The sequence below is a fragment of the Camelus dromedarius genome, chromosome 6 (genome assembly GCF_036321535.1).
Source record: "Camelus dromedarius isolate mCamDro1 chromosome 6, mCamDro1.pat, whole genome shotgun sequence".
NCBI lineage: Eukaryota > Metazoa > Chordata > Mammalia > Artiodactyla > Camelidae > Camelus > Camelus dromedarius.
In genome coordinates this window covers 27,305,869-27,319,564 of record NC_087441.1, presented here as the reverse complement: position 1 = coordinate 27,319,564, position 13,696 = coordinate 27,305,869, and the positions used below count along the sequence as shown (strand labels likewise).

General features: G+C 39.3%; 1 protein-coding gene across 11 annotated transcripts in view; it reads right to left on the bottom strand.

Annotated features, from left to right (window-relative positions):
- The window catches only part of SLC18B1 (solute carrier family 18 member B1), a 32,150-nt gene that overhangs the window by 16,390 nt on the left and 2,064 nt on the right, over positions 1–13,696 (bottom strand). For 2 of the 11 annotated variants that reach the window (XM_064486685.1, XM_064486686.1), the window contains exons 2-3: positions 9,841–10,877; positions 6,585–6,724 (exon numbers count right to left, since the gene is read on the bottom strand). In XM_064486685.1, coding sequence (XP_064342755.1) covers positions 6,585–6,626 — 42 coding nt within the window. In that variant the 5' untranslated portion in view covers positions 6,627–6,724; positions 9,841–10,877. Of the gene's footprint in view, positions 1–6,584; positions 6,725–7,005; positions 7,385–7,758; positions 8,131–8,391; positions 8,507–9,840; positions 10,878–13,696 lie in introns of those variants that run through there. The other 9 variants (XM_010988691.3, XM_010988688.3, XM_064486683.1 and 6 more) reach the window with 8 other exon arrangements.

Here is a 13,696-nt window from a genome sequence, read left to right as displayed (position 1 = left end):
ACCAAAAACCTAGGCAACAAAACAAATTAGACATATGGAACCACACCACATTAAACATCTTCACAGCAAAGGAAACAATCAACAGAGTGAAAATGCTACCTACAGAATGGGAGAAAATGTTTGTAAACCATCTCTATATCCAAAATATATAAGAATTTCCTACAACTGAATAGTCCAAAAAACCCCACAAAGACCCTGACTTAAAAAATGGGCAAAGGACTTGAATAGACATTTCTTTAAAGACGACATGAAAAATGGCCACCAAGTATATGAAAAGCTCCTCAAGATCACTAATCATCAGGGAAATGCACATCCAAATCACCATGAGATATCATTTCATTATCTTTTAATTATCTTATAATGGTTAGGATGGCAATTATTGAAAAAAACAAACAATAACAAGTGTTGAGGATGTGGAGAAATTGGAACCTTTATACACTGTTGGTGAGGATGTAAATTGCAGCCACTATGGAGAACAGTATGGAGGGTCCCCCAAACATCAAAAACATAACTCCCAGACAATCTTCTGAGTATATATCAAAAAGAATTGGAAGTAGGGTCTCAGAGATATGTGCACCCCCTGTTCACTGCAGCATTATTCTCAATAACCAAGATGAAACAGAAGGAAACCAAATGTCCATCAACAGATGAATGGGTAAAGACAATGTGCCATATATATATATCTATATACCTATATGTAGATATAATGAAATATTATTCAGCCTTAAAAAAAGAAAATCCTGGCATTTGCAATGACATGGATGAACCCTGAGGAAATTACACTAAGTGAAGTAAGCCAGTTGTAGAAGAACAGACACTGCAGATTCTTATATGAATTATCTACAATAGTCGCACTCACAGAAGCAGAGACTAGGATGGTGCTTCTCAGGAGCTTTGGGAAGGGGGAAGTGGAGAATTACTGCTTTTTGGGTATAAAATTTCTGTTATACAAGATGAGCTCATGTTATGTTCTCACCACAAAAAGGAAGGAAGGAAGGAAGGAAGAAGGGGAAGGAAGGAAGAAGGGGAAGGAAGAAGGGAAAGTAAGAAAGAAAGACAGAAAGACAGAAAGGGAGAGAAAGAGAGAAAGGAAAAGAAGAGAGGAGAGGAGAGGGGAGGGGAGAGGAGAGTAGAGGAGAGGAGAGTAAAAGAAAAGGAAAGGAAAGGAAAGGAAAGGAAAGGAACCCAGAAAAGAACACATGGGAATTTTTTGATGGATGTGTTTAGGATTTTGACTGCAGTGATGACATCACAGGTGAGTGCATATGTCCAAACTCACAAGATGGATATATTAAATATGTGCAGTTATTTGTATATGAATTATTCCTAAAGTCCCCTATGAAAAAGAAAAGAATTGTTAGCTTTAGCTGGCAAAAAACAGAATTAGAGTATAAACAAAACAAAAAACCTTGATTGAGAAAATTTGGGCTCTGCTTCACCAGTGGAACTAAGCAAACAGTTGAAAAGTCTTGACATACTTGCTTTTTGGTATCTGTGAGATTACAGAAAATATATATATAGGTTTCTGCCCTCAGTTCTTGGCACAAAGCTCCTTAAATTCTTACAATCTCCTAAGTGATAAGAGCTCTAGCAGCAATGTTGTTCTAATATTTGGTCTTTGACCCTGGCTCCTGATACTGGGCTCCTCAACCCCTTGGCATCTCCTGGGTGATAGGAGCTCTAATGAGGCAACTCTGGGTGCACTCCTGGATGGGGGCTGGTCACCAGAAAGACCAAGCCATGATCAGAAGCTTGGAACAATCAGTCTCACACCCCATTCTCCAGAGAGGGGCTGAAAATTGAGTTAATGATTGGTCATGCCTATGTGATGAAGCTTCCATAAAAATCCTTAAGGTGTGAGGTTTGGGAGCGTTCAGACTTGTGAGCACATGGAGATGCTGGAAGCATGGTACACTCGGGATATGGAAGTTCCATGGCACCTTGCATATACCTTGCCCTGTGTATCTCTTCCATCTGCATGTTCATCCATATACTTCATCACATCCTTTTATAATAAAGTGTAAGCCTTAAGCAAGTGTATCCCTGAGTTCTGTAAGTCACTCTAGCAAATAACTGAATCAAAGGTAAGGAGGACCTCTGATTTGTAGCCAAGTTGGATGGATGCTATGGGTAACCTGGAGACCTAACACTTGTGACAGGCATCTGAAGGTGGGGGGCGGGGGGCGGTCTCATGGGACTGAGCTTTTAACCTATGGTGTCTGTGCTAATTCAGGTTAGTGTCAGAACTGAATGGTGGGACACCCAGCTGATGTCACAGAGAATAGCTTGGTGTAGGGAAAAAAAACCCACACATCTGGTGTCTGAAGTATTGTGAGTGTGGCAGTAGTGTGAGTGTAAAGGAGAAACACAAGAGGAAGGTTTTCCTACTCCGTATTACATTTTGGTACAGGATTGAATGTCACTAAAAACAACAACAACAACAAAACCACTTTGCTGCGCAAAAAACTCAAGAACAGGAAGCTCCTTAAGTTGAAACATGAGTCATCCCAAGTCTGGTTCTCTGTTTCTGATACCAATATCAGCCACCTGACAGGCTCGAGAAAAGAGTTTTCTTTCCTGACATCAGCAACACAGATGAAAGTAGCTCCCCCATCCCCCCACAGTCTACATGCTCCTGAAACATCTGGAGTAGCTTATCACGCATCAAAGATCCCTACTAAGATTTCTAGCCCATCCTATCAGGAGCTCCTAATACAGCACTTATTCTAAATCTACTTCTTCCGAACTTCAAATGCTACTATTAGTTGTGATGTACAATTGAACAGAAGGCTTTAAAAAATGTTAAACCTTGGAACTATGGTAGATCCTTCCATCAGATTCTAGCTATAATCATTTAAGGAATTAAAATGTGAGCTTAATTTCAAGATGGGCGACTTGGCATGTCGTGGAGTACTAAGCCTAAAACACACAGTTCTCCATCCTATCAGGCAGTCAGTGGTCATTTATGGTCATTTATTGAACATCTTCTGTGTCAGGTGTGGTCCCTAAGAGACAGCAGTGAATATTATGGTCAGAAGATTCATCCTTTCGCCAGAGCTTCAGCTCTTCCACAAATGACTTTACTCTGAATATAGAAATGCACACACACACTCCTACACCCTTTAAAATTCATTCTCTACAACAGCAAACTTGTATTTCTTTACATCTTCTCCCTAACTACACTTTTACAATGAAAATTTACTTCATCGCTTCCCATACGACGTTATGATCATCATTCAATCTTTGTCTTTTTTAAAAAATGTTCTTCTTGTGTCCTTATGTCTCTGAATAAACCCTACATGTCTCAAAGCATCATACCACAGGAAACAAGATGGGTGAACTCTACTGTTTTTAGCTAAACCATAGGAAGGAAGGGAGCCCTCATTCTAGGAAGCAACCCCAACCCGGAAATGTGGTCTCTAAATGCTAGGTGGTAGGAGAGAGTGAAGAAGTTGAACCTACAGCATTACAAAAACTGCTTGGCCAGGATTTAAGCCTATAATTTTATGAAGCTCAGACTTAGTTCTTCTCCTCCCATTACCGATAGTCACCTGAGATAACAGTGTGGAGAAAAGAGAAATCTCACTATGAGAGATACTTTTAAAGGCATCCTCGCAAGAGGTTATGCAGTAGGTAGATGGGAACGTGGAGTCCACACTTCGTCTGCACAAGGGTCAGGTAGCATTAGGGGGTTAATTGTGCCCCTCAAACTTCTTATTTTGATGTCCTCCCTCCCAGCCCCTCAGAATGTGATCTGATTTGGAGACAGAGTCTTTGCACGTGAAATCAGTTGAAATGAGGTCATGAGGGGTGGAGTCTAATCCAATATTACTTGTATCTTTGTAAAAAGGGGAAATTTCTACAAAGAGACACATAGAGGGAAGATGATGTGAAGAGAAAGGGAGAAGTCAGCTACCTCCAAGCCAAAGAGAGAGGCCTGGGGTAACTCTCCCCCTCGCACCCCTCAGGAGGAGCCAGCCCTGCCAGCACCACTTTGATTTTGGACTTGTTGCCTCCAGAGCTGTGGGATAATAAATTTCTGTCATTTAAGCCATCTAGTTTGTGGTGCTTTGTTACTGCAGCCCTAGCAAAGTAAAGCATGCACCTCAAAGAGAAGGTGTTATCAAGGGTGTCAATTAAGATGTAGAAAGAACATTCATTGGTCAAGTCACCTTATCCATGTTCTTTGCTTCATAGCTCTGGGAAGCATTCACTTCCTGAGTCTTGCAGAAAATACATAATAGTTTGAGCAACTAACATTTACCAGACCCTCACTACGAGCCATGCTGTTTTATATGGTTCCTAACAACAATTAAATAAGGGATGTATTTTTAGCTGGCCCCATCTTACAGAAGTCTTACAGAGGACACAGACTTGCAAAAGTTACTTGTGTCATGGTCACAGCAGCTGTAACAGCTTCCATCTTGCATAGGATCCCACATTCTCTGCAGAAGCAGGATGGTGACTGAGGATGTCCTAGAACCACAGACCACAGCAAGAACTGAACACCACTCTTGGCATGTGGATCCCGCTTTGCCTTAGGAAAGCAAGAACAGCTACTGAAAGCAATTTCTAGTTCACTTATTAGTCTCTGCCAAAGGAGGAAGGAGCCAGAAAAAAGGATGAGTAGAAACAGGAATCCTGCACCAGAAATTAAGAAAAAGGGTTTTGTTTTCCCTTGGCCTGGTGACCACCAGCTAATAGGAAGGATAACGGGATACGCAGGCAGAGGGGTAAGTTCTGCCAGGGCATTTGTCAACCTAAAGCTTTAATAAGAAATGAAGGAAAAAAAAAAGTCCACTCTTCATATCTACAACTTTTAAAGTTAGAAAACTCTCTCCCTTGCCTCTTCTAAGCAAAAAACTAAATCAAAGAAAAAAAAAAAAGGTACACACCCACAGCCCGGCTTTCCTTTACTTGTATTGCACGAAGAAGAAACTAACACTAGTTGCCCTCCTTAAGTTACAGCTGAGCAGGGAAATGCCCTAACTTACTCCATCTGAATTCCACTGGCTCCACCCATCACTATATTTTTCCAAAACCCATATCTGCTCAGTCAACTCTGTCTTGCTCAAACACCTCTGATGACTTCTCACTAACTCTGTCTTTGTCATGAGTGGAAGGACCCTGGCAATCAGGCTCCAACCTGCCTCCTCAGATCCTCTGACTCCATGAGACCTCACTCCATCCCAGGCCCAAGCCACACCATTGTCTGCAGTCCCCTAAGAACATGCTATTTACTTTGCTAATCTCATGACTATCTCACCTAGAACAGGTTTGGCTCTCTTGTTCAACATGGAAACTATCATTTCTCAAAACTCACCTTAAGGTTATCCTGCCAAGTCCCTTCCAGTACCACCCTTCCCTCCCACACGCACCATCCCACCCATGCATGGCAAAATTAAACTTTCTCTTCTCTAGAGCTTCCTAGCATTTAGGACAACCTCTTCTTCAAGGAGGCCCAAATACTCTGCAACTCTTTTTTTTCATATTTTTTCATTGCCAAAGGACAGATGAGAGAGGGACATTTTGCTGATTTTCCTTCCAGCCCTAACACATCCAAATGGCCCAGCACACTCCAGGGTGGGAAGTCTTTCAACCTCCTCCTCCCATTCAGTAAACAAAACTGGACTGGGCCAGTCACTGAACTTCTGAGTCTGTTCCTTCATTTGCAACACAATCAGGTTCTCACTATTCTGCCTATCTGATGGAGTTGCTGCAGAGACCAAATGGGATTGAACGTGTGGGAAAGCACACTGGAAACTAAAAAGCACTTACGGGTTCAGAGCTGTACTGTTCCTCTAGCAAAGACAAGCCATGCTTATCCTTTTTTGTAGCACACAGAAAGACGGACCACATGTGGCCAAAGCAGTTAGATGACTGGGAAGGGCCAGCGCATCACGAGCTGAGGCTTTGGCAAAGAGCATGAAGTAAAACACACGGGCACATTATCTCCACTCAGCCAACCCAGTCCCATTCCTTCCATACTATATACCCCATCGACCTCCAGATTTCAGGGGGCTTCTCTAGGTGTTATTCCTCCAAGTCTGTACCTATCTGTAGACCCTAACGTCACATAAAAGGCTATGATTAGAAGGACCTAATAATATCACTCATAATTCTTCCTCGGCACAAACATTGATAGTAGGGTTCCATACAAAATTCAAGTCAGAAAAAGAGAATGGACCATGTCTTCCTAATTCTAAAATATTAATAAACCCAAACTCCAGGAAACAGAGTTACTGTCTTATGAGGTTTTGTTTTGCAATAACATCAAAATCTCAGTTATTCAATACACTTCCTTTTTTTTTTTTTTAGTTGCAGAAACCGAATAAAGATGAATCAAAGTACTTGGTAAGCAAAGTAACTTTATTTAGTATTTAGATGAATTACCTTCCAAGATGATGGGGGTTTTTTGGACTGAATTTTTTTTCATATATTCTCTAAGAAGTCTTCTGTTGGCTGAAGTTCTAAACATCATCTTTACTACATGCAGATTTTTAAATATTCCATACTATCAAATGAAATATTTCAAAGGCTTTTTTAAAACATTAGTAGTTCATAAGGATATGAAAATGTCTTACCTCCGTGGGGAAAAAGGGTCCAAGGATAGAATAGCACATCATGGAACTGAAGTTAATGGAAGCTGCTGAAATCAGTACAAAAATCTGTTCTCTTGAAAGTCGCCTGGGGGTCTCCCTTACACTTCCTGGAGGGCCATCACCTTGAAGGCAAACACACTACAATTACAAATATGTAATTGGGGTTACTGATCGAAGAACAGAAATGTCATTTCTGTGCACGACGCACTCTGAAGATAACATTTGCTGAGCTAATGGCTATTTTGAATATAGCACATTTGATCAAATGTAATGCAATCTTTGTATATCACTACAATTTTCAAAATACATCACTTTCATTTACAAACTATTCCCTATTAGAATTTCAGTGCACAATTCATCAAACCGTGCAGTTTGCCTTCACCATAAGGCCTATTTCTTTCACCTTTAATGGATTCCTTTGAGAAGGATGAGGCCACAGGATGAACTCCATAGGGTACTGTTCTCTGAAGTGTAACAGACCTTCTCAAGTTACTAGCTTCACATGCTATGTGAACTCAGTGTTTGAAGCACATCATGTTAGCTGTTTATTAATCATTCCAGGATACTATCAAAGTCAAGTGAAGTGTAAGTAAAAGAAAACAAGCCAAATCCTTCAACTGGAGAAATAGTACTTACAATGGTAGCTCCTGGGAAAACAAGCCCCATAAACCCATAAATCAGTACTTGTTTACACTCATTACTGGTCTTTTGCATCAATTATTTTAATACTTATTCCCACCATTTAATTTAAAGACACCAAGTCAATTACTCAGTTTCAAACAGCCAGTGAATCTAATTGCTACTTTTAAGTTGAATGGTTTTAAGAAAAAAGAAATTTAAGTAAGAAATATATATCTGAATTGCTCTATTTTTTCGGGAAGTTGCCATTGCTGTCTAGAAAAACAAAAATTTGTGCAGCATGAGGAAGTCTCAAGAATCATTGTAAAAATCTTGGTAGAGGATGAGGAAGGCAGCTGAGAGAAAGTTAAAGGCGGGGGACAACAGTGGATTTTCATGTGTCTAATGGCATACTGATTTGAATGCATTCTTAAATACAGTACTTAAAAGCAGAGCTACCGAAAGAAACTGTTAGAGACCGCACGCCACCCCAGTGCTCAAATTTTAACCCCCTTGCAGAGAGAAAAGGCACGCTGACCCGAGCCCCAGGCCAGGTCCCCGTCTTTTCGAACCTCTCTCGGAAACAAATCAAGCTACCGCTACTTCAGTCGCTTTTAAAGAGACAGGACACAAGCCACCAAGGCGGGTCCAGCCGAGCTGCTCTTCTGTCACCTCCTGGGGGGAGCGGACCTTCGGGGTCTCCCGGCGCCTCCATGAGCGGTACGAGGACTCCGGCGCCCCGGTTCCCGGGTCCAAGCCTGCGTCCCTGGACTCGAATTCGAACCAGCTGAAAGCGGGCAGCAACTGCTCAGCCCGGCCCTGGCATCCTCGATTCCGTGCGGGTAGCGCCGCCCCGAGTTCCACGCAGCCTGGAGGACACCGAGGAGCTCTGGGGGGCGGGGGCGGAGCAAGGCTTTTTTTTTTTTTTTTTTTTTTTTTTAATGCGGACTGTTAATGTCTACCACTTAGGATATGCTGTCCTTTTTTTCTGTAGGAGAACAACAACAACAACAAAGAGTCTATATTTCATATAGTTGAACCCTTTACCTTAAAATGAGCAAAATTTAGGAATACTAAAAGTGAGAAAGGAAGCTTATGTAGACATAGAAAATTTAGGGAATACCTAAAGTAAAAATACAAATGTAAATTAGAAAATTAGGTTCATACTGACCCTTTTTTAAGAGTGAGTTATTCTTCACAGTGGGTAACATAGAAATGAATTAACTGGTGTGAAGCACCCAGAGTATAAATATATTTGCAAGAATTATAATGAATATTGAAGACACAAGATGGAATGGTTGGGGGTACCACTTCTGGAGGCCGATGCTTGAGGTTCAGCTCAGGGCACTTAAAAGTCAGCCCTCCATATCCTCTTTCTGCATTCCTGGAATTCAACCAAGGAGGGAGGGGGTCGAAAATATTTTTTTAAAGTTTTTTCAGAAATTTCCAAAAAGCGAAATTTGAATTTACCAAGCAGTGACAACTATTTACATATCATTTAAATTTTATTTACAACTATTTATGTATCATTTACATTGTATTGGGTACTGTAAGTATTCTAGAAATGATTTAAAGCGAACGGGAGGATGTGGGTAGGTTATGTGCAAATACTATGCAATTCTAGATAAGGGACTTGAGCCTCTGCGTTGGGGGTCCTGGAACCAATATCCTCAAATACTAAGGGACGACTGTACTACTTGTTTGTGACTTTGGGCGACAAGGTCATTTTCTCCATCTGTGTAACTGAGATTATAATACTTAGGTGGCTGTGAGCACTAATGTTAAAATGTATGAAGTGCTTGATGTGCGAACATGACTGCTGCTATGTCACTCCCACCCTCACAAATTTCTGACACACAAACAATAGGGGCTTCACTTATCTTCACCGTATTTACTATTTAGGAAGGGTTAATGTTTGAGGACTGGGAAATTCTTAATCAGAGGCCAAGGGAAAAACAAAGTAACTCAAGACTATTGAGTTACTATATTGTGCCAGGCATTGTGAATTGAAAGATGAGTGAGCCCTACCAAGTACCAAGTCTCTGTCTTTAAACAGCATACATACCTCCTTCTAGCAGATAAAACAGACACTGATTAACAATTTATTACAATGCAATGAGTTTTATAGGAGAAACATACTGGAAGAACTGTTTACTTTGGCTAAATGAGCCCAGGATGGCTTCCAGAGGAAGTGATGTTACATTGGCTCTTGAAGTTTATGTAAAAATTCCCAAGTGAGCACATAGGTAAGGAAAGCCCTTAGAGCCACTCTAAACAGAAGGATTAGTTCTAGCAAACTTCCCTTAAAGTGACCTTCCAGAATCTTTATGATCTAATCCCTGCCAGTTTCTCAAATCTCATTTTAGTCTACGTTCTCTCTTCAATCTAACATCAAACCATAGAGGAGAAATTTCTTGAATTATTTCTTTGATGACTACATTCCCTTGCACCCATACAGATCCACTTGCCCATTACTAACTTCCAATCATTTGTTTTAGTTTTCACATGCATTATATCTACAAATGCTATAAAGTCTATAATGAAATGTTATATTTGTTTAATCATACATTTTTTAATTAATTAGAAAAAAATAGTCTTTTAAGTTTGCTGACATACTTACCATTTCCAATCTTTATTCCTTCTGGAACATCTGAATTTTCAATTTGATATATTTCTCTTCAGCATAAATGCCTTTCTGTAACATTTCTTCAAGTGCGATCTTCTGGTGATGAATTGTTATTTTTTGTTTATCTCTGGATGTCTTTATTTTGTCTTCATTGTTGACAAGTCTTTTTAATTGGATATAGAAATACTAGAATTGTTGTCTTTCAGCCCTTTCAAGACACAGTTCTACTGTCTTTCAGCCCTGTAATTTCTCAAGAAAAATTCATTTAATTTTGTATTGTCTCCTGCATGTTATGCACTTTTTTTTTCCTGGAAGTTTTTGGAATTTCTTCTTATCTTTGATTTCAGTAGTTCACTTATGATGTACCTAGGTATGTATGTGTTTGTATTTCTACTTCTTGGGCTTCACTGAGCTTCCTGAATCTGTAAATTTATGTGCTGCATCAAATTTCAGACATTATTTGGACCAAACTTTGGATGCTTTTGGACATTTTTTTCTTCAAATATTTTTGTCTCATTCTCTTGATTTCTTATGGCACTGGAATTGCATATATGTTAGCATTATGTATTCAATTACATACATGTTAAACCTTTTGATTTTGTCCCACAGATCATTGCAGCTCTATTTTTTTCAATTGCTTTCTTCTCTCTTTTCTTCAAATTAGAAAATTTCAGATTGATCACACTTCAAGTTTACTCAGTCTTTCGTCTTCTCCAATCTGCTGCTAGCCCTTCCAGTGAACTTATTTCTCATATTTTATCTCAGTTCTCAAATTTCTACTTGATCCTCTTTCATAGTTTTTGTTGTCTCTATTTGTTCCTTCATTATGAGAATTTTTTAAACATTTTTGAGCACATTTTTAGTAGCTGCTTTAAAATTCTTGACATTTTGAATCATCTTGGGGCCAGTTTCCATACATTGCCTTTTCTTTTTAGTGTGAATCATGTTTTCCTGTCTTCTTAGCATACGTGATGGTTCTGGATCATATCAAGGACATCATGGATGATACATTGCAGAGACTCGGGATTCTCCTGTATTGTTTTAAAGAATATTGTTTTTTTTTTTTTCTTTTTTAACTTCAGCGGTTAACCTGCCTTGATTCAAACTTTGTTTCTTAGGGATGAGAGGCAGCTGAATTCTCTGTGTATTTTGTTTAGCCTTAACTATGTTGCTTGGAGTCTGCCCCATGCACATGTAGTTCAGGGGCCAGTCAGAGGTTTAGCAGCATCTATACACAGAATATTGGTCTGTCCCTCTGCCATTTTCGGCAGCCGTGATTGCTCTAAACTCTTTCCTCTGGCTTTCAAGGCAGTAAAGCTGAGGACCTCTGACTATTAGTTGTCCCATGCGGCACTGATGGGATTCCCTCATGCTAAAAGCCATAAATGTGGGGATTCAGCCAGTGCCTTCAGGTAGTTTCTAAAAATTTTAGACTTATATTGATTATCTGCAAGAGGGTTAGTCTTGCAGAACCACTGGTAATTCATATTTGTTGTATGTTATTAAACTAATCATCTGTGATGGATTGGGCGGGAAAAAAAAATCTTCATTTAGTCAGACAGCTAGGCAGATAGTTTGAGAAGCACTGACTTAAGAGACTTTGTAAAAGTTCCTGTAACTAAGATCCCTGGAACCATCCTGTTTCTACCATTCCCTGAACCTGATGGCTCAACAAACCCTTTTATTCTCTGAGCCAATCAGTAGCTTTCCAGTATATTCACTTTTTTAAAAATGTTGGCCAAAGGTTATTCTGTTGCATGCAAAGAACAACAATTGATACAATATTATCCAAATTTTCTATAATGCACATGCTTACTTGTCCTAATACAAAAAAGCAACAGCTGTCATTTACAAATAAAGAGCTCATCTACAACCTGGAGATAGAGAAGGGAAGCTGGCATCAGTGCCAAGCGGCTGAAGTCACATGATATCACCATTTTACTGATAAAGAAAAAGAAGTCATTTGCCAAAGGCCACAGAGTGAGCTGGAATTTGAACTCAGCTCAGCTGGGCCCCACCACCCCAAGATATAAAATCTTTCGAGCGTATGAACTAGTTTAACTTCTGTTCCCAGCTCTGGTATTTCAGGGAAGCTTTCTGCAGTTCAACTCAAAGATCTTTCCTAGCATTTAATCTGTTCTACATCCCCTTCTTCTTTGATATCTGTCATAGGTTGAATTGTGTTCCCTAAAAATACATGTTTAAGTCCTAGCCCCAGCACCAAATATCAAGACCTTATCTGGAAATAGTTGTTCTAGATGTAATTAATTAAGACGGGGTTATACTGGAGTGGGGTGAGTCCCTACTCCACTATAACTGGTATCCTCATAAAAAGGAAAAAATTTGGACGCAGGGACAGATATGCACAGAGAACATCAGATGAAGACTGGAGTTATGTTGTCACAAGCCAAGGAATGCCAAAGCATACCAACATTGCTGGCAAACTTCAGAAGCTAAGAGAAAGGTATGGAGCAGATTCCCACTCACAGCCTAGAACTAACCAACCCTGCAGACACCCTGATTTCAAACTTCTTGCCCTCAGAACTCTGAGACAATAACTTTGTTGTTTAAGCCACCAGTCTGTTTTTTAATTGGAATATAGTTTACAATGTTGTGTCAATTCTGGTGTACAGCATAATGTTTCAGTCATACGTATACATACATATATTCGTTTTCATATTCTTTTTCATTATAGGTTACTACAAGATATTGAATAAAGTTCCCTGTGGTATACAGTAGAAACTTGTTTATCTATTTTATATACAGTTAGCATCTGCAAATCTCAAACTTCTAATTTATCCCTTCCAGCCCCCCTTCCCCACCAGTAACCATGTTTGTTTTTCTATGTCTGTGAGTCTCTGTTTTGTAAATAAGTTCATTTGTGTCATTTTTTTTTTTTTAGATTCCACATATAGGTGATATCATATGTTTTTTTTCTTTCTCTTTCAAGCCACCAGTTTATGGTAATTGTTATGGCAACCCCAGCAAACGAATATAACATCTATACTTAGATGATTCAGAAACCTACATTTCCACTGCCCTTTTTCTGCATAACACTGCAATATTCCCTTTCTCCATTTATGCAACTTTTTAGCACAGTAAGGGAGAGCCAGTCATATTATTGCCAAATGTGAGATGTAAAGTTATCTTTGAATTCTGTGATTTCCTTCCCACATTTGGGCAATCATCCAAATGGCTGAAGTGTTAGAAGCTTGAGCTTTTAAGTCAGCTGGGCTCAAATATCAGCTTCCACATTTAATAGCTATGTGATCTTGCAACTCTCTAAGCCTGGGTTTCCTTCCCTGTGAAAGGGGGCTAATACCACCACTACCATATCGAGTCTCAATGAGGATCAAGGGAGAAAATATATGATAATACTTGAAGTGCTCAACAAGAATACCAATTATTTTCATTATTGTTTCTAAAACAAACTTCAGAATTTATTTATTTTTCCTCTGTATTTCAGATGCACATTATGTAAGTATCATAATCTGCAGGTATAAGAGTGACCCTAGCCTTTAAGCTCTATTTAATTTGTCTTCCACTTTTGTCAATATCTAAAGTTGAGAGGAGATGAACTAGGAGAATCTATATTACAGAATCCTTAAATCACCAGTGTGCCCTTTAACTTCATCCCCGGGATTAGAACTGGTCATATAAGTAGGACATCAAAAACAAACAAACAAAACCCACAAAAACTACAAAAAACAAAAAATAAGCTCAGAGAGAAAAAAATGTGACAATGAATATATATATATGTTCATATATGACTGAAAAATTGTGCTCTACCCTGGAATTTGACACAATATTGTAAAATGATTATAAATCAATAAAAAATTTAAAACAATAA